Below are 27928 nucleotides of genomic sequence, written 5' to 3'. Positions count from 1 at the left end.
CCAATCCAGAACACAGAAGAAATTCCACCGTGCAAAAGCCTTGCCCGGGATATGCTGTGCTACTGCTCTTCGTTGCCCAGGTCTTCCAAGGTGCACAGGGCTTGTGGTTCCCAGTAGCTGGAAGAGCATCATCTGTAAGTAACTGGCACTTCTGAAGATCAGACATTGAGTGGCTGTTATGATGCTCCTGCCCCTTGTTCCATTCCTGGTGTTTGCTGATGGATGAAAGGACTCATAGGTATGTGTGCAGCGGTGAAAAGGGTGTTCCTTGAGCACCAAGCCAGAAACGCAGAGCAAATGACCATCAGGACCAGGTTCTAAGCCCAGGTCCCAAGGTGTGTGGTCCTGTCACGACTACACTTTGGCCCAGGTGGCTTTCTAGCCATGGGAGGGTGTTGGTAATGAAAGACATGGGAAGGGATAGCAGCTGTGGCAGCGCAGTCTGCATTCCATGCGGCAGCTGTGACATGAAGTTTCTTTTCAACTTGACTTGTTTTCTGCATCTAGAAATCCTCTGCTTAATTCCCTCTTACGACAGCCTCCTGAGCACGGGCTGCTTCAGGTGCACTATGTAACTGACGATCAGTTTTCCTCCGGGATACAGGAAAGCAGTATTTTCTCACTTGTCTATACCTCCATATTATTGTCTAAAGCTTTCTCTATTCAGAGGCCTCTATTAATCCCTTCTTGAAAAAGGAAGCCCTCTGTTGAAGGAACAGACTGGAGGAACAGACTGGAGTGAGACATCATGGTAAACTCACGAAGTTAGACAAATGGTGGTGTTATTGCACAAAAAAGTGGAGGTGAGAGGGTTAGAGAGCCCCATAAAAAGCTTTGAGAACTCATAAAATCTCATTACAGTCACTTAAGAAGAAAACGAAAATAAACAAACCCATGGCAGATGCAGAAACAGGAACTACTACTAGTAAAGGTTAAGAGATTACTATTTCATAATGGTGGCTCTGTGTAGTGACTAGATCAGATGGGGAAACGCCACGCACACATAGGCTGTTGTATTTTACCCTTGGAAAGATGACAAGAGGATCTGCATAATACTTGGTGCAGACAATGGGGTGAGCAGATCATGTGCCAAATGGAGATTTTAATTTTTTTTATACATACATACATATATATAAATTCCTCTGCTGTTCAGTGGGAAGCTAAAAAAAAAAAAAAAAAGAGACAACCCTCCAGATTTTCTTGCTAGATTTTTTTTCCCCGCCGAGTGTGTTACATTAAATTGCCGTTGCTATTTCCAAGGGTTAATTTCAGGAATGTTCTTGGGATGCGCAGCAATTCACGGTGCCTTAGCGGAGCGTCTGCAGCATTTCCCCGTGTCGATTAACGACCAACCGAGGCGCCTCCAGCCCAAAGACCCCCGCCACGGTTCCCCCTTTATTTATTTCACGCTGCCTCACCGCGTTTCCAAACCAGCATCCATCTATCCCCCCCCCGCCCCCTCCGCCCCCCCGCATCCCCGGGCACCTGCTGCTGCAACTCAACCGCCTCCGGCAAGCCCCGAGCGTCCCCCCCCGCTCCCTCTGTCCCCCATCTCCAAGCCCCAGCCCCACTGCGGAGGGGCCGCGCTCGGCGGCGGGGGAGGGATGGGGAAGATGAGTACCGGGGACGAAGCCGGGGGGGGGGGACGGGGACGGGGACCGGCGGGGCTGCGGGGGCCGGGGCCGTGACAGCGCCGTGCGTTAGCCGCTGCGTCATGACATCCGCCACACCGGCCCCGCGCACGGAGAGGGGGGGGTGCCGCTGCCGCCCGCCCCCGCCCCACCGCGGCTGCGGAGAGCCCTGCGCGGCGGCGGCGGCGGCGATGATGGACCCGCCTGGGCCGGCGGGACTTGTTGGACCGGCAGCTCCCCGGCGCGGCCCGGCACCGCCTCGCCGCCACCTGTGAAGCGTCTCGGCACCCCCCGCTCCCCACCACCAACCCCCCCCCCCGCCCCGAACCGCTTCCTCCCACCTCGCCGCCCACCGGAGCCGTCGCTCGGTGCCCGGGCGGCCCCGCTGAGCGGGGACCGAGCGGCCGCGGGGCGGGGAGCGCGGCTGCCCATGGGGGGCCGGGAGCCCGCTTGAGCCGGCGCCCCCCATCTCCGGCGGCAGCGCTGCGTCCCGGGCCGGCCCGGCACCCCCTCCCTCCCTTCCTCCCGCCCCCCGGGGCCCTTCATGCGGGCCGGGCAGGGCCGCGGCTGCGGGGCCGTCGCGTCCCCCGGCGGCAGATAGGGGGGGCGGGCAGGCGGCGGCGGCGCTACGCGTGTGGGAGCAACAGCCTGAGCGACAGCCCGGGCCCTGGAGGGAGCTCCTGAAGGATGGGCGAGGAGGCGGCGGCAGCGCACGCCCAGCCGGGCCAGCGGAGGATGAATTAGAAGCCACAGGAGGCTGCTGCCGGCACCGAGGGGGGAAGAGGAGAGGAAGGGGCTGGACTTGGAAGAGGAGGAGGAGGAGGAGGAGGAGGAGGAGGGTGCGCGGGGGGGGACTGAGTATCGCTAATAACAAGTTAAAGACTAATAACAATAATAACAGACCATCTCCGGGAAAGATCCGCGGCGGAGGCTGAGGGATCCCCGCGGAGGCCAGCGGGGTTGCAGCGCTGGGTATCTTGGAGAGACGCTCCGAGGCATCAGTTTGTGGTGGTGGTGGTGGATGATTTTTTTGGGGGTGGGCGGGGTGGGGGCTGTGTATGCGGGAGAAGGAAGGGGTGGGAATCTGAGGAGGAGACTACCTTTTTATTATTATTTTTAATTTTTTTTAATACATTATTTTCGCCGTACAAGGAGGACGCTCGGAATTCACCGGCCTGTCGGCTCCCGAGAGGGACCCGGGGATTGTGCCGTCGCTTTCCTTCATCTTTTTTTTTTTTTTTTGTTGGTTTGGTTGGTTGGTGTTTTTTTTTTTTTAATTTAGTTTTTTTTTTTTTATTTAATTTTTATTATTATTGTTTTTCCGCTGAGCAGCAGCGGCGGCGGCAGCAGCAATATGGCTGGTGATGGGTTTTTTGGGGGGCGCTGGCGGCGGGAGGAGCTCTCGGAAGCCCCTGCGCGCCCGGCTCGCTGTTAGCTATGGCAAATGGCAGCGGCGGCGGCGGCGGCTCCTACCCGGGCGGCAGCGGCGGCGGCGGCGGCATTAGAATGAGTAACAATATCAACGCCAACAATCTCAACACAGACTCGTCCTCCTCCCCCGTCAATGTGCCCAAGATGGATGCGCTCATCATCCCGGTGACCATGGAGGTGCCCTGCGATAGCCGCGGACAGCGCATGTGGTGGGCTTTCCTTGCCTCGTCCATGGTCACTTTCTTTGGGGGACTGTTTATCATCCTGCTGTGGAGGACCCTCAAGTACCTGTGGACTGTCTGCTGCCACTGCGGGGTCAAAAACAAGGTAACCCCCTCCTCCCCTTCCCCTCCTGGTGCTGGTGCTGGTTTGGTGCGGTGGTGGTGGTGAGGAGTAGTAGGAGCCCAGCCTTGTACACTAGGACACCTGGGCAGGTGGCACTGGAGGAGATGCCGTAGGGCTGTTGTTGGATGGCAGTGAGCTGTCTGCTGTTGCGGTAGCGTCGCCACGGGCTGTTGGGAGCCGCAATGTGGGGAGCACGGCTGGAGTGGTGAGGTGTTTGGTGCAGCCCTGAGATGTGCCCTGCTGTCCCCCTCTCTCTGTCCTACCCCACACTTTCATCTGGTGGCATGAAAGTTACACCTGGTGTTGGGTCGCCCTCTCAGCAAGGCACACGCTGGCATGGTGGGACGGTGTGGTTCTGAAGTTGCTGTGCACCCCCAGGACCACATACGATGGCGGGGTGGGAGTGTTTATTTACCAAACTAAACTCTCGGTTCTCGTGTGAAATGAGAAACTTTGGCAAAATTAAAAAGGTAAACTCACTCAAATCTTTTTAAAGCTAGTTCCACTCTCCAAGGATCTGTGACGCTTCTGTTTGATAAATGAAATGTAGATATCAAAAAGTATTTGGTGCATTCGTAAGTAACACACTAGATCAATATTCTTTTAATCTAAGTGCAAAATCTTTGAGGCAACCTTTCTGCCCCTTTGATTTTTTCATATTGCCAGTTGGAAGAAAGCGTAGTATGTGAAATAAGGTCCGCTCCTGGTTTGAAGGGTCTCTTTCAAACCAAAGCCAAGAACTTGCTCAGGACCAGACTCTCATTTTTGTTTAAGACAAATGGGATAGAAAGTGTTAAGACTGTATTTGTGAAAGTGGATTTTGACAGACCCCAAAATAGAGCAGCAGCTGGAGTTTCTCCCCTTCCCTTTTCACATTTTTTGGATTACAAATGGAATAATATCTGCTTCAGTTATTCCTGGCACACAGACACCCACAAAAACACACACACCTTTTAATATATGGTTGCTAGGTTGCTGGCTTGCTTTGACGTACAGTGAGCTGTCTTCTCCTGTCCCCTCCCCCCTAAACACACTTGATACAGCGCATAACCCAGCTCTACAAAGGATCTAACACTTGGGGGAAACCAGAAACAAAGAGTGTGAGAAGTTGAGGGACTTGTTTGTTTGTTTGGGTTTAGCGAGGTGGGTGTCCAGTTTGGGTTGCCGCAACGAACCTCTGCATTCCAGTTGGAACTAGGAACAGTTACAGTGAACTTGGCCTATCTATGGAAGAAGTGATTGCTAGAGATAAGGAATAAATAGAAGCTTTTGACTCAGCCTTAAGCTTCAGGACACCTACCAGGCGGTATCACTTCTCTATAGGCTTTTTTTATTTCATTCAAAACCAAACCTGAACTTTCTTAGAGAGGTGTTAGCCAGATATGATGGCAAAGCTCAAATGAATTTGTGATAATAAGCGTGTCCTGTAAAATACCATTTCCAACAAGAAGTAAAAGGCGGATTTTCAAGAATGGGTGGGTAGTTAAGACTTAACTTCAGTTTCTTCTGTGTTTATTTAGTATTTTCCTCTCCACATGACAAGACAAATTTGCAAGGGGTATCGGGCATCTTGATAAGAAAGGAAATCCTACAGGTTATCACCTCGTGCTTCTTTGCTTGAGAGAATGGAAAGTTAGAGACTTGTACACAGGCTTCTTATGCATAGTGTCTTGGTGGGTATTGTTGGCCCGATAGTCCATTGTTGGGACATAGTCAGTTAAAGTAGATCATTCATTTCATAACCAGTACAGAAAGGCATATCCAAATTGCCTTTAAAACCCGTTATGCTAAATGTATCAGCTTGCTAATTAACAGGTACCATCAAGGGGTTCCAACACTTCCAGTCTGAATGATTGGACATGCTGCAGCTATGTCAGGTTGTAAGATTTGGGTTTATTTCATGTTTGAGACCTGAAGTAGCTATATGCCCATGATTATCATTCCCTGGGGCAGGAGGATGAAGGACTGTGCAGGTAGGGGGAGATATACATCTCTTTTTAGATTGCATTTGTTCCACTTGTAAGGGTTTTCAAGCTCTGGTGAAGAAGAACTTTCAAGGGCTGATCTGGCTGCATTCCTTACATGCTAAAATGGGGAATTGGAGGGAATTCTTTGTGTGTAAGGAGTAACTAGTTATTGCAAAACACTTTTCTAGTATTTAGGTTATAAAGGCTAACTGAAGTAGCAACTAGAAATGTCTTAAACTTTGCTGTTACCAAACACATGCCTTGTGCTGCCTGGTAACTTGGGAAAGGCTGCCAAGGCTGCAGGTGAAAAATGTAAATGCATATGTATGCTATGTCGACTGTATTGGACCTGCTAGCAAAAGCAATTTTACAAGAAGTAGCTCCTCCTACTGCGGGACTGAAGAAGTTTTCTGCATGTTAGGACCTTTCCTTTCCTGTGCTGCCTCTCCTGCTGCTCTGCAGGTTGTAGCAGAGTTGGGGTATCCAACATTGTTTCACCATCTGCATAAAGAGTGGTTCCAGCGAGTGAGCTAAAAGAAGTCTTTCTCATGGCTGCTTTATGTGGCTTCTTACTGAATAATTCACATTCACACAGTTACTCTAACACCCGTGTCCATACATGTTACTGCAAGGAACTGCAAAAAGTTTCTTTTTTTTTTTCCCTCCTATAGTCTAATCACAACATTGTATTCCTCAGATTTGTCAGCGATTGTCAACTTGGTTTTGGGATGTCATACTTTTTAATGGCTGCATAGAAGGATTTAGAATGTGGTTTGATGGTTTTGATTTTTTTCCCTCAACTCATTGAATTTAAGGTTGGAATTTAAAAACATGCTATAAAAATTTAACACTTTGTGGTATGACAGTTCACTACAGTTTTATTTTTTTTCTTGGAGATAAGAAACTCAAGAAAATGACGGCTTCTGGACAGAATGATAAACATTGCCCCTTAAAATTCCATATCCAATTTATGTCATTGTATATGAATAGAACACTAATCATGTATTAAAAAAGATTGGCTAAAGCTTTAGGATTTTTATGCTCTATGCTTTCTTTGTGACATGACTTTTTTTTTTTAAATCTGCCAAAAGAAAAATGTAAATCTTGACCTGTGTTGTCAGTGTTTCATGTCATGTGAGTCATTACAATTGAAGCCTTTGTATTCCTTTATTTAATACAGTATACAATTTTAGTTGTAATTCTTCCAAAATTAGCTACAGTCATATTGTAGAAACTGAAAAAATGCTGGTTTTTTTCTCCTCAGGGTTTACATCTACATTTTAAAGAAGGCTTAGATTTTATTAAAGAACTTGTCTTCTCTTTGCTCGTTCTCTGTCCCTTGACCAACTCATTCCTGTTTGTACACGAAAAGTAGAATGTGAGATTGAAATTCAGTGGGCCGGACTCTCCTCATTGGTTGCTTTTATTTCTGAAAATAACAGAAAAATAAAATAAATATGCATGGTGAAGTACACAGTACGCATAGTCGTTAAATGTGCATTATACAGCCTGTAGTTCTTTTAATTATATGGATCTGCTACTGCATTTTGTCTGCTTCAGAAGAGCATTTTCTAAAAGAGCTCCTGAAGCTGGCCAGTGCAGAATGAAGTGAAATTTGTGCCTGTTTGAAGAGTGTGATAGTCACTGCTCCTTGTCTCCCCCAAAAGTGGTACCCTTTTTTACCTTATGCCTTCAAGGCTCTTGCAGGTAGAATGTTTCTTTATTGCAATGCTCCTGTTGGAATGGTTTAATTGTTTTAAATTGCTTTCCTCAGTGACAATCCTGGACTCGGATACATATAAAATGAAATTACATTATTATTATAGATGGAAGTTGCTAGCCTGAAATGTCAAGTCATAATAGTCTTCGTTAATATTGGTCTACATATTTTGGAAGCTTAATAAAGTGTGCAGTGGCAGAATTGATATTCTGTCCCTCTAGTCTGCTCTGGTGAGATCCCAGCTGGACTACTGCATCCAGCTCTGGAGCCCTCAGCACGGGAAAGACATGGACCTGTTGGAGCGGGTCCAGAGGAGGCCACAGAAACAATCACAGGGCTGGAGCACCTCTCCTATGAGGACAGGCTGAGAGAATTGGGGTTGTTCAGCCTGGAGAAGAGAAGGCTTTGGGGAGACCTTATTGCGGCCTTTCAGTACCTAAAGGGTGCCCACAGGAAAGATGGGGACAAACTTTTTAGCATGGCTTGTTGACAAGGGGTAGTGGCTTTAAACTAAAAGAGGGGAGATTTAGACTAGATATAAGGACGAATTTTTTTACACTAAGGGTGGTGCAACATTGGCCCAGGTTCCCCAGGGAAGGTGGTAGATGCCCCATCCCTGGAAACATTCAAGGTCAGGTTGGTTGGAGCTCTGAGCAACCTGATCTAGTTGAAGATGTCCCTGCTCACTGCAGGGGGGCATGGATTAGATGACCTTCAAAGGTCACTTCCAGCCCAAACTATTCTACGATTCTAACATATTGATTTGTTTTGAATAGAAAAGTCAAAATTTTACTGGAAGTACATTTGCAGAAGTCTTCTTTGGCAAGTTAAGAATTTTTGCCCAGACCTCTGAGCCTGAGAAAATTTGTAAGTGAAAAAATTCAGTTCTCCCTAACAGAAGTGTTTCTACCAAACTAGCTCTCATACAGCTAGGTTTCTTGATTGCCTAGCAATACCTGCATAAGCCTGCTCTCCAAATAAAAGTAAAGAAACAAACTCAAAACAAGGCACTATATGTTGAGAAAAATATGAGAATGAATTGCGTATGGACACATAATGCAGGAGATCCCTTCATTTAAATCTGTGTGTGGAAACCTACCCTTGACTCTCTCGAAGATGTACCGAACAGAAGCGTATGAACAACTGGAAGGCTCAAGGGATTAGCAGGGGACTGTAATGCCTTTCGCTCGTTAGTCACATGCGCAGCCTGGCTGGAGGCACTGCGTCGTTCCCGTCTCATGGCTGTCAGGTGGTCTGCGCGTAATTACCCCGCGAGCGTCCCACCGGACAGGTTGCCAGTTGGGAGATGGACGTGGTGGAGAGGTCAAGGACTGAAAGCAAAGGTACTCTCAGCTCTTTGCAGATGGTGTTTCTACAAGTGAAAAAGGCACCGATACGGAGAGGCGTGTGCTGCTGTTTTCTGCGCTGTGAAAAAGACGACACTTTCAGCTCTCTGGAGCTCATAGTGGATTTCACATTTTATAAACACAGGCTAAAATTGGTTATGCATGCAGAAAAGAAAATGTATGGACAAGGATTTAACTGTAAACCAAACAATCCGGACCAAAATGTTATTTTGATGCAGTATCATACTTATTTTCAAGGCTTTGCAACACATACATTTAAGGAGAAAATCTGTGCTCAGAAGGCATTTGCAACCCTCACACATTTGCAACTCTGTAAATCCTGGTTGGAAACTGTTAGATTTCACAATTTTTTCCAGGTTAGCTCAATAGAAGAAATGCCTGTAATAGGGAACATCAAGCGTTTAAATAACAATGATTATACTGATGTGGTGAGATTTTGTGGTGAGTTTTGATGTGGTGAGATTTCTGAATGCAGAATGAGGGCAGCTTACAGCCCCAGAGATAGAAACACCGAAAATTTAGAGAGCACTAGTCCTAAGTATAATATCTGTAGGGACAGGATCTAATGATTATAATTAAAAAGCAATGATGTTCCATGTCTGTCCGGTACTATTGCAAGAAAGCGGACTGTGAATCTCAGTCATTGATTGTCCTTACTGGGACAAATCTTAAAAAGAAGCAGCAATCTCTAGTCAGCAGGAAGAATACAGAGCAACGGTCAGTGTTTCTTGAGAGATTGGCTCTGCTATCCAGTGGAATCCGATTCAGATTGACAAAAGTTTATGTGAATTTCAGGGCTGGCTGGTAATCATTCCTCAGCAAGATCCGGCTGTAATTCGGAAGCAGCGAGGCATTCTGTAGTGTGAGATTTTAGGACAGAAGTTCCAGAGAACCTAGTGAGATGTAAACATAAACTAACTCTGGATGCCATTAGGGGATGGGTTATCCTTTTGGTTCTATTAAACATACCTTGTCACATTATGTATTTTACATGTATGAAAATTACCAAATTACCAGAAGTCTGGTAGGGACACAGTGAGTACAACTCATGGGGTTTTTCTAAAGGGAAAGGTTGCTGAAATACTATGTGTGGGTGTTAATAGTTAAAAAATATTTTTCTCCCCTACATATCATTTCAGTGACAAAATGAAAGGGACTACACTTAAAAAAGCTATCCAAAAATGCTGTGTTTCTGTAATGAGTTGATATGCTACTACATGGTTGAAGGTTTAATGCCCGACTCTTCCACCCGCCCTGCAAAGTTAGTGCAAAATGCTGTGAGGTCAAAATACTAGGCTGGCATTTATACCAACTTTGCACAGGACTAAATGCACAAATTCCAGATTAGACCTCATGGTCTGTAAGTGCGAGTACCCTGTTAATGGCACATAGGTCATCTTGGGTGACAAGGGAAGATGGACATCCATTAGAAGTCTGTTAGTGCTTTTGCCAATGATATAGCTGGATGGATAAATAAGAAAACAAGATACCTATCTTCCACGCCTGTCAGAGATGTACTGGTCAGGAAGGGCCCGTTTTGAATCCTGGTGGTATTTATAGCCTGAGAATACATCGGGTTTGCATCTTTGAGAGGAACACTTTATTCCCATATATAGTATGCATGGCTCTGTTTAAATGAATGTGCTGCCACTGAAATGTGTTGAGTTCAGTTTGCTTTGAGATGATATATTGCATGTATTTGTCTGTTTGAGAGTTACAGAAATGGAGAGCGTTATCCAAAGCCTGTTGAAATAGAGGGAGGCCATCCTAATAGCTTCGATGGTTTTGGACTCAGGCCTAGATGTTCATAGTGTTCTAGATTAATCAGATATTTTTGTCAAATGATTCTTCTGTTAACATTTTAAGCCTTTAAAAGCTTTTTTCTTTTATTGTAGCGAGGTGTATTTACTTGGCTTCTGGCCATTATGTCTGGGATTTCAACATTAGAAACATAATATTTAAAAATCACACAAGGTATGTTTCCATTCCAGTTAAGACTTACACCTTCTGCCAGGCCGCCCCTTGGAAATCAAAATGTGGGTGCTTGAACTACTGAGGTGAGGATATTCTGTCATGGCATCTCTCCTGCAAGCTGATGGGGAACGGTAAATATTGGCTCTGTGTTTTTAGAGCCACAGTAAGTGCACCTTTAGTGGACGCGGCGAAGGTCCCTCGCCCCATGGATCATCTGCAGCCCTGTGTCCTGGAAATCCCTTTGCATGTCCTTAACTTCATTACCTCATTTAAATATCAGAGCTGCTAACGTCTAGCGGAGAAAAAAAGACAGATCTCATCACCAGGCCAGAAGAGTGTTGAGAAGTACTGTAACATCGTCAACAATTGTAGCCTACCACGACAACAGGCAGAATTTGGGTGGCTTGTCACTGTAACTGTTGCAGGTCTACCATGTTGCATTTTTATTGCTTTTTATACACCCAGGAATAAATTTACAATACAGTTTTGTTCCCCTTTGTCCAAGCAAATGCTGACTAAATATTTGACATTTTCTTTCTTGTAATATTTCATTCATTTTTCATGATATCTTTTACATTTTTATGTAATGGTTTATCTCTTATTTGTTAAACTAAAAAGGTGACTCACTCTAAATTTGCTATTATTAATGAGATTAGCACTACTTGTGCTGGATTCATTTTCTATTTTAAGTATAGGGGAAACAATATTATAGATACAGCTTTCTAAAAAGCTATTTGCAAATGGTGACAAAAATAAAGTGAAATATATTAGATAATGATTCATTGTTTAAGCATCTTGTAATTTTTTCTAGTATGAACTCTTAATCTCATTTTAGTTGTTATTATGCACAGGTATTCTGCTGGACAGAAATTATTTGAAACAGGTTACTAGATTTTTGACCTGTAACGGTCATCGTTGGTGTAGAGCACTTCAGATGCTTTCAAATATCATGGAGGATCCTTTGGCTACAAGTGATTTGACATCACTTTCTTGAAAGTGAGTTTGCTGATGAACAGGCAGCTGTTGTCTGATGTTTTTACATCTTCTAGGTTATTGTACTATAAATACTGTTTCATGAGGAAGCTGATAAACTCTACTTGGGTTTTAAGGGCTGAAGTAAAACCCTCATTTTTCCTTTTAATCACAAGAACAGCCTAGTTAGGAGAAAATATTGCAGGGTCTGTCTATAGTGGTGCAAACATCTTTTGCCATGAGGGAATTTTTTTAATGCTTTGATTATACACTTCTGATAAATTGATTTTATGCGGGAAGTTTTTACCAGCTTTTTTTGTGTTAGTTTTCTTCTGTTCCCAATACGTTTATATCCAAAGGCTTCTGATTACTTAAGTATCAGAAACGGGGGACTGCTGGTTTTCTGTTCACATTCTTCTCGTGTCACTCGAGGCTCTCAGCAATAAAGCTTACTTGTTTTCTTGAATCCTTTACTGTAATGTTATTTTTCTGCTGTCTGCAGGATAAGGTTATAGTCACCATTTGTTATGTTCAGCTTTTTATAGAGAGACATGGATTATATGCTTAAGGAATGATTTCTTAGATTGAGAGAGGGCTTGGTTTTTGATTTAAGACCGTACAAAATTTTACCTGACTAAATGCTGATTTTCCTCCTCTGACTCTGCCTTATGTGTGTAAGTTATGGTGTTGTCTTTTCATGAGTCAGAGGAGCAGAATTCATATTATAGATCTGTTGTTCCTAAAAGAAAACAACAGTAAAAACTTCACAGTTTTGATACTTGCAAAAATAATTTTAGCTGCTTTGCTGGAATGTGTCCCTAGGATATAATGAAGCTTTAATTTACTAAAAGTAGAAAATACTGCCCAAATTATAGAGCTTTGACTGCCTGTATGATTACATGATAAAATTTTAATGTTCACTTAAAATGATATGTGCTATAGGAAAACCTTCGTATCTTTTTGGTGCCAGCTGAATGATAAGATGTGATTCCAGGACCAGAAAAAAAAAAAAATTGATTTTTTTGATTTCCAATTGATGGCATTGTGTTTGTTATTAAGTTATGCATAACTTTTAAAGAGAACTCACCCAATGGTTTAGGTTAATACGTGGAACTTAAGCCAACACTTGCACAAACCAACTGTTTAGACACCAAAATTTATATTTAAGATCTGAATAAGGAATTTGATTTTGGAGTCAGGGATAACTTCAGATGGCTTCAGAAAGAGGTATTCTTGTTCTTGAAAACTTGTTTCCTTATTTAGATGTTTGTCAATGAACATAACAGCTAAAACACAGGTACCTTTTTTTTAATGTTAACCTTACACATGTTCTGGACTTGAGTAGGGTTTACCTAATCCTCTGGCTTCTTTTCTCTGTATCATAAACATAGGGGAAGATATCTCAATGTTTGTAAAGTTGCACACCATTTTAAAGCTCTTTAAAGCAGCAGTGTCTCTTGCTTTAACATTGAATATTATAATTTTAATTTTCTTTTACCTAAGAGGTTGATACACACCCCCTAATAAAAATATTTATTTCAAGTTGATTGCTCTTAGAAATTACTTTAATAAAAAATAAGTTAAAAAATAAATTTTTCATGCTCTCATATTGAAATTGTGGGGCTAATCAGAACATGTTATCATTTCTTCATTTCTATGGCTACAGTTGCTTTAATAAAGCTGTATATAAACTTTTGCCTATATTGACTGTCCATGCGATTATTTGTCTTTGGGTTTGTGTTCTTTAAAGTGAGAAATGCTAATGGCTTAAAGTGAATAGATCTTAATCTTGCTCTTACGCCAGTTGTGTACAAAAGTAAAATGTATCCTCGCAATTGTATTTAGAGACCTTTCTTTCCTATTAAAGAGCGGTCGAATGAGAGAATATATATTCATAATTTGTAGAGGTGGAAAATAATTCAACCTCTAGGGTGAAACGTTTACTTACTTTTATAAACCATGAAGTTTATGAACGGAACTTCTGAAAATGGAATTCTGAACCCAGAATTTCATAGGTTTGTCTGTTTGGTTTTTATCCACAGAGTAAATGGAATATTCAGTTTTGAAATAACTAACATTTATGCCTCCATCAGCGCAAGGCTACTACAGAAAAGACTCCAGCCTTGCATTGGGTGCAGTAAGAGAATAAATCTGCTGAATTACTAATTGTTAAAATCCTTTGCTAGTGCTCAGGCAGGGTATCGCTGAGTCTTATTGAGAGGTGGGTCCCATTACAGAGGGATTTAAGGGGTGTGGGTGGGTGTGTTGGAGGGTGAGGGGCTGGGATGGGGTCATGGTGGATAGAATTCTGGGATGTCAGTCAGCATTTAACTGTGCTGCACCTGCGTGCGCTGAGATGGCAGGGGAATGCCAGTGTGGTTTAGAGCACGCCTGATTGCATGATTGTTTCTGTGAAGGTGCCTGGGTCACGTTCCATGGTGTTTACATCTACTTTATGACTTGGTATGAAGTGAAGGTGGTGTAAACCCTACCAGATCTGGCCTGATGCCTGTTGAAGCTAAGTTATATCACTTAACCACTTTTTAAAAAACAAATTTAATCCATCAGAGCAAGTTCAGTTTTTTGGGGCAGCAGTGTTTGCAATTCCAAAACTGGAGTTACCATCCTGAAGTGATGGTTTGACAGTGCTAATAAATCCAAACTTTAAAGTCTGAGAGGAGACTTGCTGCGAGGTACCTGAGCTGTGTTGAGGACAGGCTGTGACTGCCAGGTGGTAGTAGCTCCAGATCCTAAACGCTTGTAAGTGTTTTTAGACATTTTTACTGAGCAGAAAGGATTTCAAACATAAAGGTTGGAATACTGAAAAGTTTTAAAAGTGAGGTTGTTTCATTATTAGCATGCTAAATATTAATTTCATGGTGTGCTTTGGTGAATATGGTTTTGTTCACTTCAACATTTTAGCTGGATGAGGAATGCAATTTTGAAGGTAAACTCTTAGCTTTTCCAGCGTGATGAAGTAGATTGCTGTCAGGTGAAACTATGTAGGAAGAGGAGCTCCAGGAGCACACCTGATCTGCTGCACCTGTTAATGGGCTGCAGTCCCCACAGCTCCGCTAGATTAGTCTTGAGGGTAAAAATGCTCTAGTATGGGGCAGGTGGAGCTCCTATGTTCTCTTACTGTATCTCATGCCTTGTAAAGGTAAAGTTAGATATGTTTTTAGGATAAATCCCAAATAAGCTTTTTTTTATAAGCTTCTGGCTTTATTTTCCATTTATTTATTTTTTTAAACTAGTGTACAATGGCTGTATAGTTTCCTGTAACTGCTTTTCCAGAGAGCTCTTTCTTTTACTAGGCCGTGACTCTGACTTCAGCTTTCAGCTTGTGCCTGTGGCTGTTTGTGCCCGGGCTGTGCTGGCCCTGGCAGGTTGCCCTGGGCTGGCTACTCAGGATGGGACAGTGAACCAGCAGGTTAGCAATGATGGTAAGACTGTGACTTTGGATGATATCTCACTGCCTTAAAACATCACAAGTGTTGGGCTGTGACTCCTATTGATTAATTTTAGTATAACTATTCCAACATTATATTATTTTTTATTTATTGATCTTCTGAGAATTTTGGTGAGTATATGAAGTCTGTTTGGATAAAGATACTATTATTTGTGCTGACAGAAGGGGAAGAAAATGGGTTTGGGACAGGTTGTTTAAAGCTGTTGTTGCCTGTTTGGTCTAGTCTGAGACAACAGGTGATGGAGCTTTGTACCCAGGCTGTTTTCAGGGCGCTTTTCCTATCACCAAGAACTCGAGCTGTGGAGCTTTTGTTTTCAAAACGTTTATGAGAAGTGGAAAGATAGTGATAGCTTCAATTAAAGGTAAAAGTTCTAGAAAAGCTTCTGGCAATATACACAGAGTTCTAAAGACTGTCTTGTGTATTTATATTCTCTCAGATCAGTAAAGAGTGTTTATGAACATGAAGTAGAGGAACCATTTAACATTTGGGTCTTTTTTATAACTGTTTTTTAGATTGAGTTTTCTTTTTCTTGGGACAAATAGTTTTGGTCCTGGGAATGGATTGTTTTCAGCAGTGTATGTAAGACTGTAGTTCCTGTAGGTTTGTAAAATGCTCTGGATTTTAAATGGTTATGTAAAGGTAGGCTACTGTGTAACTCCTAGAGAAAAAGCATAATGCTTGTGACTTTTAAAATTGATGACTCTGATGGTTATAGGTAAATGAGAATGTGCTCTGAGAGCTGATGGAAATAACAGTTCCCTTAATCTCAGAAAAAATTCTGTGTCTTAAGACTGTAGCAGTGTTTTGGCCATTAATATTAGTGAAAGTAGTGGGCTTTTCACCCCTGTAATTAAACTGATGTTCGTTCCTGGATGTCTGCTTTTATATGATCTGCTTATTTGGACTCACTTCAAATAATTTAAAAGAACATCATGTGAAACTAAAGTGTTAGATCATTCTTTTATTAAAAAAAAAAATCAATGATTTTAATTTAAAATATTGGTTGCATTCAGTGCAGATCCTGTAGAAAATGCTATATTGATGCAAAGTATTTAAAAAAAAAAATCATTAGATTCTTCAGGGTTTAATTATAAGTTATTTCTATTTGTCTTCTGGCCTCAGGCTTCTGATGGAGTTATGTAGTCTGGAGCTGATGCCCTTTAAGTGTGTCACCAGAGTTCTGAAGGTGAAAACCTGAGATTCTTGTGTAGCTGTGTGACACTTGGAGCTAAAACTTTATGAAAATATTTTGATATCGGGAGAGATGCAGTGTATCCATTATGGAGACAGGCTTTGGAGAGGTGGCAGCACTCATTGTAAGCTGGTTTCTGTTTCATATTGATAAGTTTGAAGTAAAGCTCCTTCCTGTACTGTATGTCAATGCTTCTGCACCATTTAAGTCCCATTAAGAGGGCTGAAAGGCTTGTGGTTTTTGTAGTATATTCTGCAAGTGGGAAAATTCATTACTTGGGCTCTAGGATATGGTTTTAAAATGTTCCACTCTATACAAGGAGTGTTATGTATTCAAAATTGGACTTAGCAACTTAAAACGCCTATCTGAACTATTTTTATTATTGTAGTATTCAGAGGCCACACGTTTTTGCAGGCTTAGTTGTGCCAGATCCTATTACCAGCTTTGACAAAGGGGCGATCCTTTGCCTCATGCATCTTATGATCTGGAAGCAGATAATGAGGAGAAAGTCATGAGAGGAAGAGGATTGTGAAAGAACTGGTTTGCCCCAGTCTATATAAACCAACCTAGTGATCAGGATAAGCAAATGATTTAATTAGTGTACATCCACTCACCTGGTTTGTTAGATTTACAAAGGGAACACGGTTTGCGAGTCCATTAGAGCAGGTACTATTTTTGAAGAAATACAGGTGGTTAAAACTTGCTGTGCCATACTAAGTTCCCTTCTTGAAGAGTTATTTTTTGCGTAAGTAGAAAATGAAAGGAATAAAAAAAAAAAATAATTTTGGATGAAATGAAATTTTAGCTGTAGTGTGTTGAGGAGTTTGTAAGAATAGAAAAATAGCATGGTGAAGGGAAGACAAGAAGAAGGAAATCTGTGTAGTTCAGTATGCAGTGTATGGAATTAACATTATCTATATGCAGGCATTTTGAATGTTCTTGCTCCATTGCCATTAAAATACCCAAGCGTTTTTTTGCGTTCTCATACCCACACTGGGTTTAAAGAATAACGTTACTTTTACAGTCTAGGAAGGTTCCTAGTTAAACATATGCTTGTTGATTGTACTATTTTTAGCTTCTTTGAACAACACGTGTTCTCCCTAGATATTTATTTGTGAATGCTGTATTCTGCTCTTAAAAGGAAAATCTCTCTGTGTCTAGATTCTTTTTCTGTATCCAAGAAAGGAAAGAACCAGGGTTCTTGTCAGTGTGTTACTTCTTCGAAATCCTAGTAGAGAGGGGGTAAATTAATTAAATCTAAAACGGACCCATCTGGTAGTGCTAGCAATGCCAGGGGGAACAGGTGAAAGAATCTGAGCCAGAATAAACATATAATGCATTATATAACCCATAATGTAATTGGTGACGCATCACAAGCAGAAGACTAATCTTGGTGTTAGACTATTTACTTTTTGTGCAGTGTCGTTTTTAAGTGAAACAGTTAATGCAATAGTTTGAAATGCTTGTTTCTGTTGCATGGCAAGAAATCTAAATATTTTTTTCATTATTAATGCGACAAATGTATTTAGTACATCCTATAAACAAGATAAAATTCTCTGTATGGGTTTGCTTGAAAATAAATGAGTTGACGTTGTTTGAAACAAAATGAAACAAAGTCACTATTTCAGAAAAATAGTATACCTGTTTAAAATGTATACCAGACTAGAAATGTGAAAAGTATGTTGCCAACCCAGTTTTGCCCCCAAATTTATGTTTGTGTAAGATGAATACAAAAATCTCTCTGCAGACATTTTGGTTGCCAAAATTACCTTGTTCTTTAAGTTCTCTGCAGTACTTTCAATGTAGTCATTGCATCGCTGGGAATAGGAATGTAAAAATGACTGTAAAAATTGAATTGTATTACCTGATTTGGGAGGCATGCAAAAGGTAAACAGTATAAATGCTGGGAAGAAGTGAATTAAATTAGAAAAGAAATGGCAATGAAGAAATGAAAGGATGGTGTCTGTTTGCAGCACAGGGTTTGTAGTTTGGCAGGCTCCTTAGCACACATTCCGTTTTTATTATGGCACCAGTTAGACATGATTTCTGTGTCATTGCCTTTGTTACGGAGCGTGTTTCTGATAGAAGACTTTTAATGCACGATCTTTGGGGAAATGTATTTCATGAGGGCAGGGCTGGTGTCTGGGCCTTTTGGCATGACTTTAAAATAAGTGGAGAAAGTAGGCCATGGAGTTTTTTGTGAACTTCGGAGCTAGTAGCTACATCTTTATTCAGATTTAAAAAAAATAAATAAAATAAGTCCATTACCTGCTTGTAAGTCAAATTCCGTCCTTGTCTATCAATTTTTTCAGCATCCTCTGTGCTTTTATTTCTTGCTCTTATGTTTCACTCTTTAATTTAAAAAAAACCCAACAAACCTCGACAAGAATATTTCACATGAAGGTTGAAAGCAGCTTGTCTCATTTGTGCCTCTTGAATTTTTGACTCTCAAGTGAAAGATTCTAGGTGGTTTGTAAGAGTGCATAAATGTTGGTTGTCTTTTCGTAGTGGAGAGGACTGAATTCCATTTTCAACACATAAATTTTCAGAAAAAATGTAGTTCTGCCAAAATTGGAATACTTACAAAACTGTCAGTTTAACTGGGTTTTATTAACTAGGGGAGGGGAAAAGATGATACTGAAACTCTTCCTTTTTTTCCTTTTTTGACAGGAAGTAAATGTTTGACTTTTTAGTCCTATATTTTATTTCATATTGTAAAGTCAAAACCAAAGCCAGCTAATACCTTGATTGACATTCTTTCAGGAATCTTATTTTGACAAGTCTTTATAGTTCTCAGGAGTTCTTTCCATATTAGCAGTAAATTTATCTTAAAATTCTATGCAATGTATCAATTCTGCTCTCTGCCCCGCTGTATTCTCTGAATGTTTCCATTCCTAGGATATGGCTAAAAAAAAGTATTGTACACATGCATATTTATGTAACATATATGTAAATGTGACCAAATCTTTTATGAACAATTACACCAAAGTTGAGTGTTTTTAAAATGTGCTGTTCTGTCAGAGGAAGTGCTATGCTCAGTTTGATGTTTATACTGGATTGTGAAAAGCATACAAGAATAGCCAATTAAATATGTTTCTCACTTGTGGAGATACAATAAATTCTACACACCCCCTCAAATCAATTGATTAGATGTCAATGAGGAAGGATTTAGGAGCTAAATAACTATAAAAGCTGTGCTCAGTGATTTAATATGTTGCAATGGCTTTTAATAGTTCTCCTGTTTTCATATAATTGTAGATTTGTATAGAATTTTGTGGTTTACTTGTCAAGATAGCTATTGCAGCAGAGATGTGTAAGTACATAGTAACAGGCGTACTTACTGAATGATGAGCCCTTGGGAAATTGAACACAGCTTTTCAAGACTGGAATGAAAGAAAGAAGTGGCAAGATGAGAGCAATATACATCATATAAGTAGCTGGTCTGTTAGAAGACAGTGAAGACAAAATGTTGAATATTACATAATTTTTGGTTTTAAGTGCTTGGTGCATTCATGCTTTTCTAGGCCATTCCTACGCTGTTCTTTATCAATGTGCCTGTTGAGGAGTTACAGAGTTCACTTAAAGCTTCAGTGTGGTGGTTTGGACTCAGCTTTTTAATGCTGTTTTCTTTCATCTCATCTGAAGTTTATGCTCTCAACACAGAATGAAGAATTCACGGCAATAAATTACATAGAGACTATCATTTCATGTTTGGAAACTGTTGTGGTGTTTTGGTGTCGTCATCCCCCCTCCTCCTCCAAGAGGTGAACATCAGAATGTGGAAGTCTGTTGCTATTTTGAGTGTAGTTCATAGTTTCTGGTTAGTGGCAGAATTTTTGCAAGACTGATTATCAAAAGTCAGAGAAGGCTTGATGCTGTTTGTTTATGTTTACATGAGAAGTAGATTGATGATACCCCAGGCTATTCTACTTTGCAAAGAGAGGTCTGAAATGGTTATTTGCAATATATGTGACAGGGTAATGCTTAACGTTACTCAAACCTCTGCTACTCTGTGGTGTTGGTCAATCGAGTTGGACGATTCATTAAATTGCAATACAATGTAGCATATGTAGGATATGCGCCTTCAGGTATTTTGTCTGTAGGAAAATTAAATAGCTCAGCTTCTTCTTCTATTACCCTCTTCGTAAGCCTCAGGAGTTCTTCACAGAGCATCTTGGTGTGAGCTGAGCTAGACCAGAAGTAGATTTAGGCCAGGAAGGAAGCTTCCAGATTGAAACTGGTTGATCAGTGTAGTAGAAATAGGCAGGTTAAAGGAGCTCTGAAGTCATGGGCTTCTAAGAATGCCGAGATGTCTGCAGTCTGACTTCAGGTGGAGCTGCAAGTGCTCAGTTTTAGTAAGTAATTACACCCAAACTGTTTTTTAATTTATCCAGATGGCTTTCTGATTACCTTGGTGATCCTTTTATCCTGTTTGGAAGAAACTCTGTTACTATAGAACTTAAGAAGTAAACATTCATTGTGTAGGTACTTAAAATATAGCTAAGTGCCTGGATAATGGTTAAAACAGAAGTCTTACTTTATCCTTTCTTGGTAAAAAAAAAAAAGAGGCGAACAAAATTCTTACAATGATTTTATATGCTTGATAGTCTCAGCAAAGAGATAAAAAAGCTAATGCTTTTTCTCTTAATGCAGTTATTGGTAGAAATTGATTTTTAGAAGGTATCAACAATACATTTTGGTTATTTCAAATAAAACAGGAATTTAATTTCTTAAAACTCCTACATGTGGTTATATGGAAGAAAAAGTTGTGTACTATTTTATCACATATTATCACAGCCCACTTCATAAGTATGTACTGTGTAAGTGCTTTTTGGAAAGTGCTATTTCTATCAATCCAGAGTGAAATTTTACAAAAATATCCACATAGATGCCACTGAAAAATATGACTTTTGAGAGCATTACCTGGAGTGACTTTTACTCTTGGATACTCTTTCAGATTTTTATCCACAGAGCCTAGTCCTCTCTTAGGATCTTTGTGTGTGGTGTTAGGAAAGACATGGACCTGTTGGAGCGGGTCCAGAGGAGGGCCATAAAATCATCGGAGGCCTGGAGCACTCCTCCTGTGAGGACAGGGTGAGAGAGTTGAGGTTGTTCAGCCTGGAGAAGAGAAGGCTCTGGCTTTTCAGTACTTAAAGGGGGCCTACAGGGAAGATAGGGACAAACTTTTTAGCTGATGCTTTGGTATGAAGTCTTACTGTAATATGGACTGAAAATGAGTCTAATTATAATATCAATAATTTCCCCAACAGTTCTGAAGTTGAAGTTCAGCTCTGTGCAGGTTTCACTAGGCGAGTCCTGCAGAGGCCCTCTGCATTGGGCAGGCTGGCTGAAGGTCTTTCCTGGGAACTGGAGGGGATAGAGGTTAATAGAGGTATCTTCCTCATTCCTGAAGAGAAATAACACTCTGTAGGTTCAGAAGTGTTATCTTGTTCATTTATTTTTTAAACGCATCTAGGAAGTAGTGAAATAAAATCTGAACTTGTACTTAAATAATTTTGGTCTGCTTGGGACTGAAACACTTGTTCCGTGATGATCTGAGAACTCTTGGTTCATATTAAGCCACTGTCAGCTCAGGTTCTTAAATCAGGATGAAAATCTTACCTGCGTAATTTATTTCTGTTAGGGATACAAATGGGCCAGTGCCAAAGCCTGAAATCCAAATACAGGGATTTAGAATCCAGTCTAGGAATTCAAACTAAACTCAGCAAATCTTTGGCCAGCGTTGGCAGCTTTTCAGCACTCAAGGTCCAAAGTCATTCATCGTCATCAGTGACATTCCAGCATTTGAAAGTGTTAGCTGTTTAGTTCTTTAAGTATTGAAAGTCCCCTGATAACAGCTGTAAGGAGGTGAATGAGTTTAAAAACCCAAGAGTGTCAGGGATTTTGTGATCACCTGAGTAGTCTGTTTCCAGAGATGAAATCTTCTCTATTTGAAAGAGAATCTTGGACTAACTGAAATTTTCCACTGAGATGAATAATTAAAGAAGGAAAAAAAACCCACCAAGCCACAAACAAAAGTACTAAATATGCCTTACAGGGACTGGCATTCTATAGTACCAGAAATACTGTAACTCACTAATTTATTTTTAGCTATATACAGATCCTGGAGGGTAATGGAGGATTATATGATGCTGGAATTTTATTATTTTTTTTTGAGATTTCACATTGAGCTCTGATAATCTCCTGGTTTTTTGGGGTTTTTTGTTGGTGTTTCTTTTGTTTTTGTTTTTGGTTTTTTTTTTACTTTAAAGAACATTCTTATTGAAACAAGAAAATGTGTTCCATAAGTTTAGGAGAGATGTATAAAATTTTGAGTAGCTGTATTTTTATTTCTTTTTTTTAGTTCGGGAGAGTTTCTACTCTGATATCAAACAGTGCACGTTTAATTAGTTGTTCTAAGATAACTATAAACCATAGATATAAGACATCCAAGTGTAATGCAACAGCACTTGATAAAATTCCAGTGTGTTACATAGGAATAGGAAGTTAGAGCTGGGCAACAATACATCTCAGGAAAAATGTGTATAGGTGTGAAAAGCATCAGTCAATAGTTAAGTGGAGTGTAGCATCTGTGTAAGAGCACATGGAAGCACTCCAGGAAAGAAAGAGGAGTAAGGAATACTATACTTAATGCAAATTTGGCTTCAGGTACTCAAAGGTGTTTACCCAAAATTAAATTTGGCAAGAAGCTCAAAGTTAAAATAATCTCAAACGTAAATGCACATACATAATTACTGAGAGTTGTAAATGAACCAAGAAAATAATCCAGTTCTGTATTTTCATGGAAAGTCGAGTTTTTGGAGAGTAAAAAGATGAGAAATTTCAGACCACGTAAGAGTCTACAAAACATTCTTCACTTCTCCCTCCTATTTCTCATCCTCTTTGTATCTCATAAACTCTGCCCCTTCAGCTTCTATGGAGGCCTCTTCTGTCTGTATTGCACACGTCAGATCCCATTTTTTCTTTACTCTTCCTGTGGTCTGCTCTTCTGAACACATGTATTGTGCAATTTTGCTCAAGAGGAGAGAGAACAACAAAAACTTGCCTACAGAGAAATGAGATCCAGGGGGTTACACTGCAGCAGGAGGGTATGAAAGTCACCCAGGCAAAGAACACGCATATCCCAGGAAACGGAGGGATACACAGCACTTGTGTGGGAGGGTGGAGGGTGCTGTGGCCTTGGAAAGGGAAAGCAGAGAACTGAATGGGCACAAGGAATGGCCTGAAAATGTTCTTCAGGTTTCAGTAAACCCAGCAATACCAGAAACAATATAAGTCACAGGCCTGATTTGTAGAAGAATAAACTGCAATATGCAGACAAACTCAGCAGCTTTTGTTCTTGCTGCCTGTGCAAGGAAGAGATCAAAACTTCAGTAGAAAAAGAGTGAAGAATAGCAGCTATGAACCTTCGTGAGGCAGAGTGTTTTCATTAAAGGAGTTTGTTCTAAAAGATGAGGAGCAGCGAGGGGAAATCATTCAGGATGATTAATTGCAGTAGAGAGGGTGGGATACTTGGATAGACTGTAGGAAGCTTGTTGCTAGAAAAAAAAGAACTCTTTGCATTTGCTTGGTCAGTGTCCAGTGCCCTCTTTTTGTCCAGTGTAAATAGGAAAAGATTGTGGGTACGTCGCTAATGGTCTCGGTTTATCTTCCAAACACTTCTTTCACCGACTTTAGTGGGAATTTTGCATTCTATCCAAAGTTAAAATACTTCTCTCTGGTGTTAGAAAAATAGTTCCTTAAATAGATTGCCATTTATGTTTCTTCAGAGCATTTGAAGGGCAGTGGACTGCTGTGAAAGTTTCACTTTTTAAGACAGTCTTGGGATACTGAAGGGAACAAATATATGGAGTAAACGAGGATAATTCAAGTCCACCACAGGAACCAGAAGTTTACTCTGCAAAAATGGAACCTGAAATTATGTAATTATTGGATGTCTGTTGGAAACGCAGCTTTTTAAATGATGCTTTTATAACCTTTGAAAGGGCAGCAGTACAAGGAGAGTATTTTTTTAGTTTGCCTTTGATGAAAAGGCTTCCTAAATACAAATGACCTATGTAAATTCCAAGATAAAAACATGAAGAAAAATTCTTGGTTTTATTCAAGCTTTAGGAAGGAAGGTAAGAGTAGAGTATATGATGGAAAGAAGAGAAACCTGTATGATGCCAGAGTACATTGACGCTCCTACTTGCTGCTATCTCAGCTTTACTAGATGATTGGAGTTTTAATAGAAGCAGATAAGCTTGGCACAGCTGTGATCCCACACTGAAATACAAGCATCACAGTATCTTTTTTTCCCTCTATTTATCATAAATGTCAATGCCTTATTTGCTTTTACTTTGAAGTAAGGTAATTGGGAAGTCTGGTATGCCTTTTGATTCAAATATCACATTTTCTGGCAACTGCTAAGTTGGAGAGCTATATAACTTAAAGAGTTTTCCATGTGATATTTCCATCTATTTTTGTGAATCTACCACCAGTATCACTTAGAAAAAATAAGCAGAGTGAATGAAAATCAAGTCTTGACCCTTAATTAGGCACAGTCATTAAGTCTTTAAAGCATTGTGGTCTAAGAGATGAATGGTAGATGATATATTAAAAAAAAAATAAAAAAAAATTCTGGTGCCATGGAAAAATCCTCAGTAAAAAAGAGTGGCAGTTACAGTAAGACTCCACAAGGCATGTTTTGTATGGAAATTTTTGGGTCACAATGTGGAGGTACATGCTGCAGCTGAAGGATGTAAAATACACAGATGAGATTTGCACCTTCATAGTCTTGAGCACTTTCTCCAGGTGAATCACAGATGGCAGAAGCTCTCCCGAGTCCATTTCAGGCTCTGAGCATGGAGCATAAAGCTTTTACTGTAGATCTTCAAGTGTTCTGAGCCTCTAGAAATTGGGCTATTCAGCATATCTATGCACCCAAAACAGCCAGCTAACATAATTCCTCCCTCATTTCCCATAGTAATGCTTCTGTTATGGTGGCATCTGCTGTTCTGTGGAGACCAAAAGATAAAATATCGGTGCTTCTAGCATCTGTAGCCCCACATAAAGTGTTTGCATGTATGAGGGAACAAGAAAATATGTGCTTCCATCAAGATCTTTCACAGCACAGTGTCCCTTTGCCAATGAACAATTGCAGCTTTTAGCACTGGTTTTAGTGGGATTGTAAAATTTTGTATTAATGTTTCATTCATTATTAACGTGTGAGATATTAACAGCTTTTAAATTTATAGTTGTTATCTTTAAATAATAATTCACCTATGCAAAGACCATACCAAGTCTGAGGCAGAATTAAGTTGTGGCACTCGGTGTAACTCAAACTACCTCTACTGAGAAACTTTGGGTGTTTTTCTGCATTCAGTCAGGCTGAGATGATAGTGCAATGGGAAACTGAAGTTGCTTAAGAACGTGTGGGGGGGAAATGCAGTCTTAATTAGAGGAGGTGGTAGTACTAAGTAGCTGAATATGGTCAAATTGAGAACTTATCTTGAGAGTTTTGGCCATTTTTTTTCCCCCCTCCTTCTGACTTTGAGAGGACAAGGCGTTCATTTAAATGAGAGTGAAGCTCTGAGACCACACACAGCTATATTGAGAAAACAAGGAATCTGAGGTCTGAGTGCCTGGACGGGTGTTTAATTTGTTCAAAACTCAACTACCTCAAATATGAATCTGGTTCAAGATGGTAAGCACATTTTGACCACAGTCTACTGGTGACCAACATTCATCATTGCAGGAAATTTCTACTCCTGCAAGAATATCTTAACAATAAAAAGCCTAAAGTTACAGGTAGGGTTTAGCCCTCGGAGAATGCGGTTGTCGGGCAGCGGATTCAGCTCTAGCTGTATTCGGCTCAGGGAGTTGTCCTGTCACATGCAGCCTGTGTGACAACTGGCACTGCCTAAATGAAGTGTGCTGTCGACTGTTATGATCCCATGTGGTCCCAGGGATGGATGAAGGGAAAACAACTTGGACCCACACCTGGGAAAGTGCTGTCTCAATGCTAAAGGCTTTCAGGATGTAGGTGTGGCTACAATGCAGAAAGCCCAGGATTAGCTGGTTTATTGTGCACAAGGATGTTTGGTAATTTAAACTCTAGCCAAAAAATTTCATCTTTTTGGGACCATGCTTGGTGATCTAAGATAAGCATGGATCATGTATGTTACTGATCATATTTTGAATTCTTTCTGGTTTTGAAATGGAATCCAAACAATTCTGACACTGTCATTGCCACTGTGTTTATTTTGTCTCCTCTTACATTTTTTCAACTGTTTTTCTAACTTCCTCAGAATTTCTACTTTCTCAGGGAGATGTCTGTAAAATTCCTATCAGAGTTCTACAAAATATGTTAAATATTGTCATTTTACTCTGGTAAACCTGGCTATGAAGGATAGCTTTTTCTGGCTTTCAAGAGGCATAAGTGTAACACTTTACGAGCAAGATAAAAAAAACAAGGTCTGTGGAGTCTGATCACTTATTGGCATTGTTCAATATTCCTTTTGCTATTTTTAATAGCATCTTAATTGGGCTTTTACCAGCTTTATCAAGGAAGGCAAAGATTTATGACAGATAATATCTAATAAATGAACAGGTGTTATTCCTGTTACTTACCTCTTTATGATCTCGGACACCCAGGCTTATGACTTCACTGCAGGAACCCCAGAAGGATGTTCCTTGGCTCCGAACCACGTGCACATTCTGTACTCATCGTAACTAACAACAGCGTTGAAGTGCAATCAATGAACATCAAGAGAGGGGATGTGAAAAGCTGGCTTGTTTGGGATTGCCATTTCCATAATGACTTCCACTGTATTTTAAGTTCATGTCAATTCCAATGTGAAACACTTGCAGTCTGCAGGCTCACATGAGCCTCTCTGCTTCCAGATCTTCTAGATGTTTAAATGCTATGTGAATGCTTAACTTGTCTACTAAGATTTGTTTCTTAAGTATGAATTGTTTAGAGGGAAGTGAAAACTTTCCAGCTCTGCTTTACAGATATTATTGGCTGTATTTTCCAAGCCTGCCTCTGTTAGTATGTAGTGAATTAGCTGTATTTGGAAGGTGTATCCAGCATTGGGAGATGGCTCTCAAAGTCTGTATTTCCCAGGTTTTCTTGAAAAGACTTAATTTAAGTAAAATACCCCCTTTTTTCATTTATCTTAATGTTATGCACTTGCACAGTGCTGCTATGAAGAGATAGCAGCTTTGCCAATGTTCAAAGGCAGACTACAGTACATGTTGGCTGCATAATTGATGGTGCATAGCCATCCTCCTTAAGTCTTTTCATTTGAGATTTTATCCTTTCACTTAAATGCTTTATGTATTATTTACTATTACTTAAGTAAACTGAAAGTGACTCTTAGGGAGATGTTTTAGAGAAATTAGAACTGTACCAAGTGAAGTACAACAGATGGGCAAGTTTAGGGATCGCTACGTCTTACTGCCTCATGTTCAGAAAGAAGCTTTTGACCATAGAGACTCAAGGTACAGGGCAGGGGCAGTAAACATTTATGTTGCCCAATAGGGGCTGAACTTAATTAATCAGTGCAATATAAAGGTAAAAACTAAACTAAATTTTCTCTGGCGTACTATACATCTTGAGGTTCAAACAGTGGTGGTTTTTTTTTTTAGTTATGTATAATATGATAAATGAGGAGTAAATCAAACAGATATAAAGAATAACAAAGATAGAAGAAAGTAAACCATCAAATTTTAGAGAAACCTTCAAGTATACATAATACCATATATTTTTCTTGAGGATTATGGAATTCTTGCAGGCAAAAAAAAAAAAAATTAAGTGTGGATATTTGTGTTTTGGAGGAGAATTATTCTTCTGTT

At 40.6% G+C, this 27928-nt stretch overlaps 1 protein-coding gene across 12 annotated transcripts in view; it reads left to right on the top strand.

Annotated features, from left to right (window-relative positions):
• Positions 1–3068: 3068 nt before the first annotated feature.
• Positions 3069–27928, top strand: part of KCNMA1 (potassium calcium-activated channel subfamily M alpha 1) — a 479530-nt gene continuing 454670 nt past the window's right edge. For all 12 annotated transcript variants that reach the window (XM_074155313.1, XM_074155312.1, XM_074155311.1 and 9 more), the window contains exon 1: positions 3069–3389. In XM_074155313.1, the coding sequence (XP_074011414.1) occupies positions 3069–3389 (321 nt within the window). The remainder of the gene's footprint in view (positions 3390–27928) is intronic.

This window comes from Numenius arquata, chromosome 10 (genome assembly GCF_964106895.1).
Source record: "Numenius arquata chromosome 10, bNumArq3.hap1.1, whole genome shotgun sequence".
NCBI classification, from domain to species: Eukaryota; Metazoa; Chordata; class Aves; order Charadriiformes; family Scolopacidae; genus Numenius; species Numenius arquata.
This window is presented reverse-complemented; position numbering and strand designations above follow the sequence as displayed.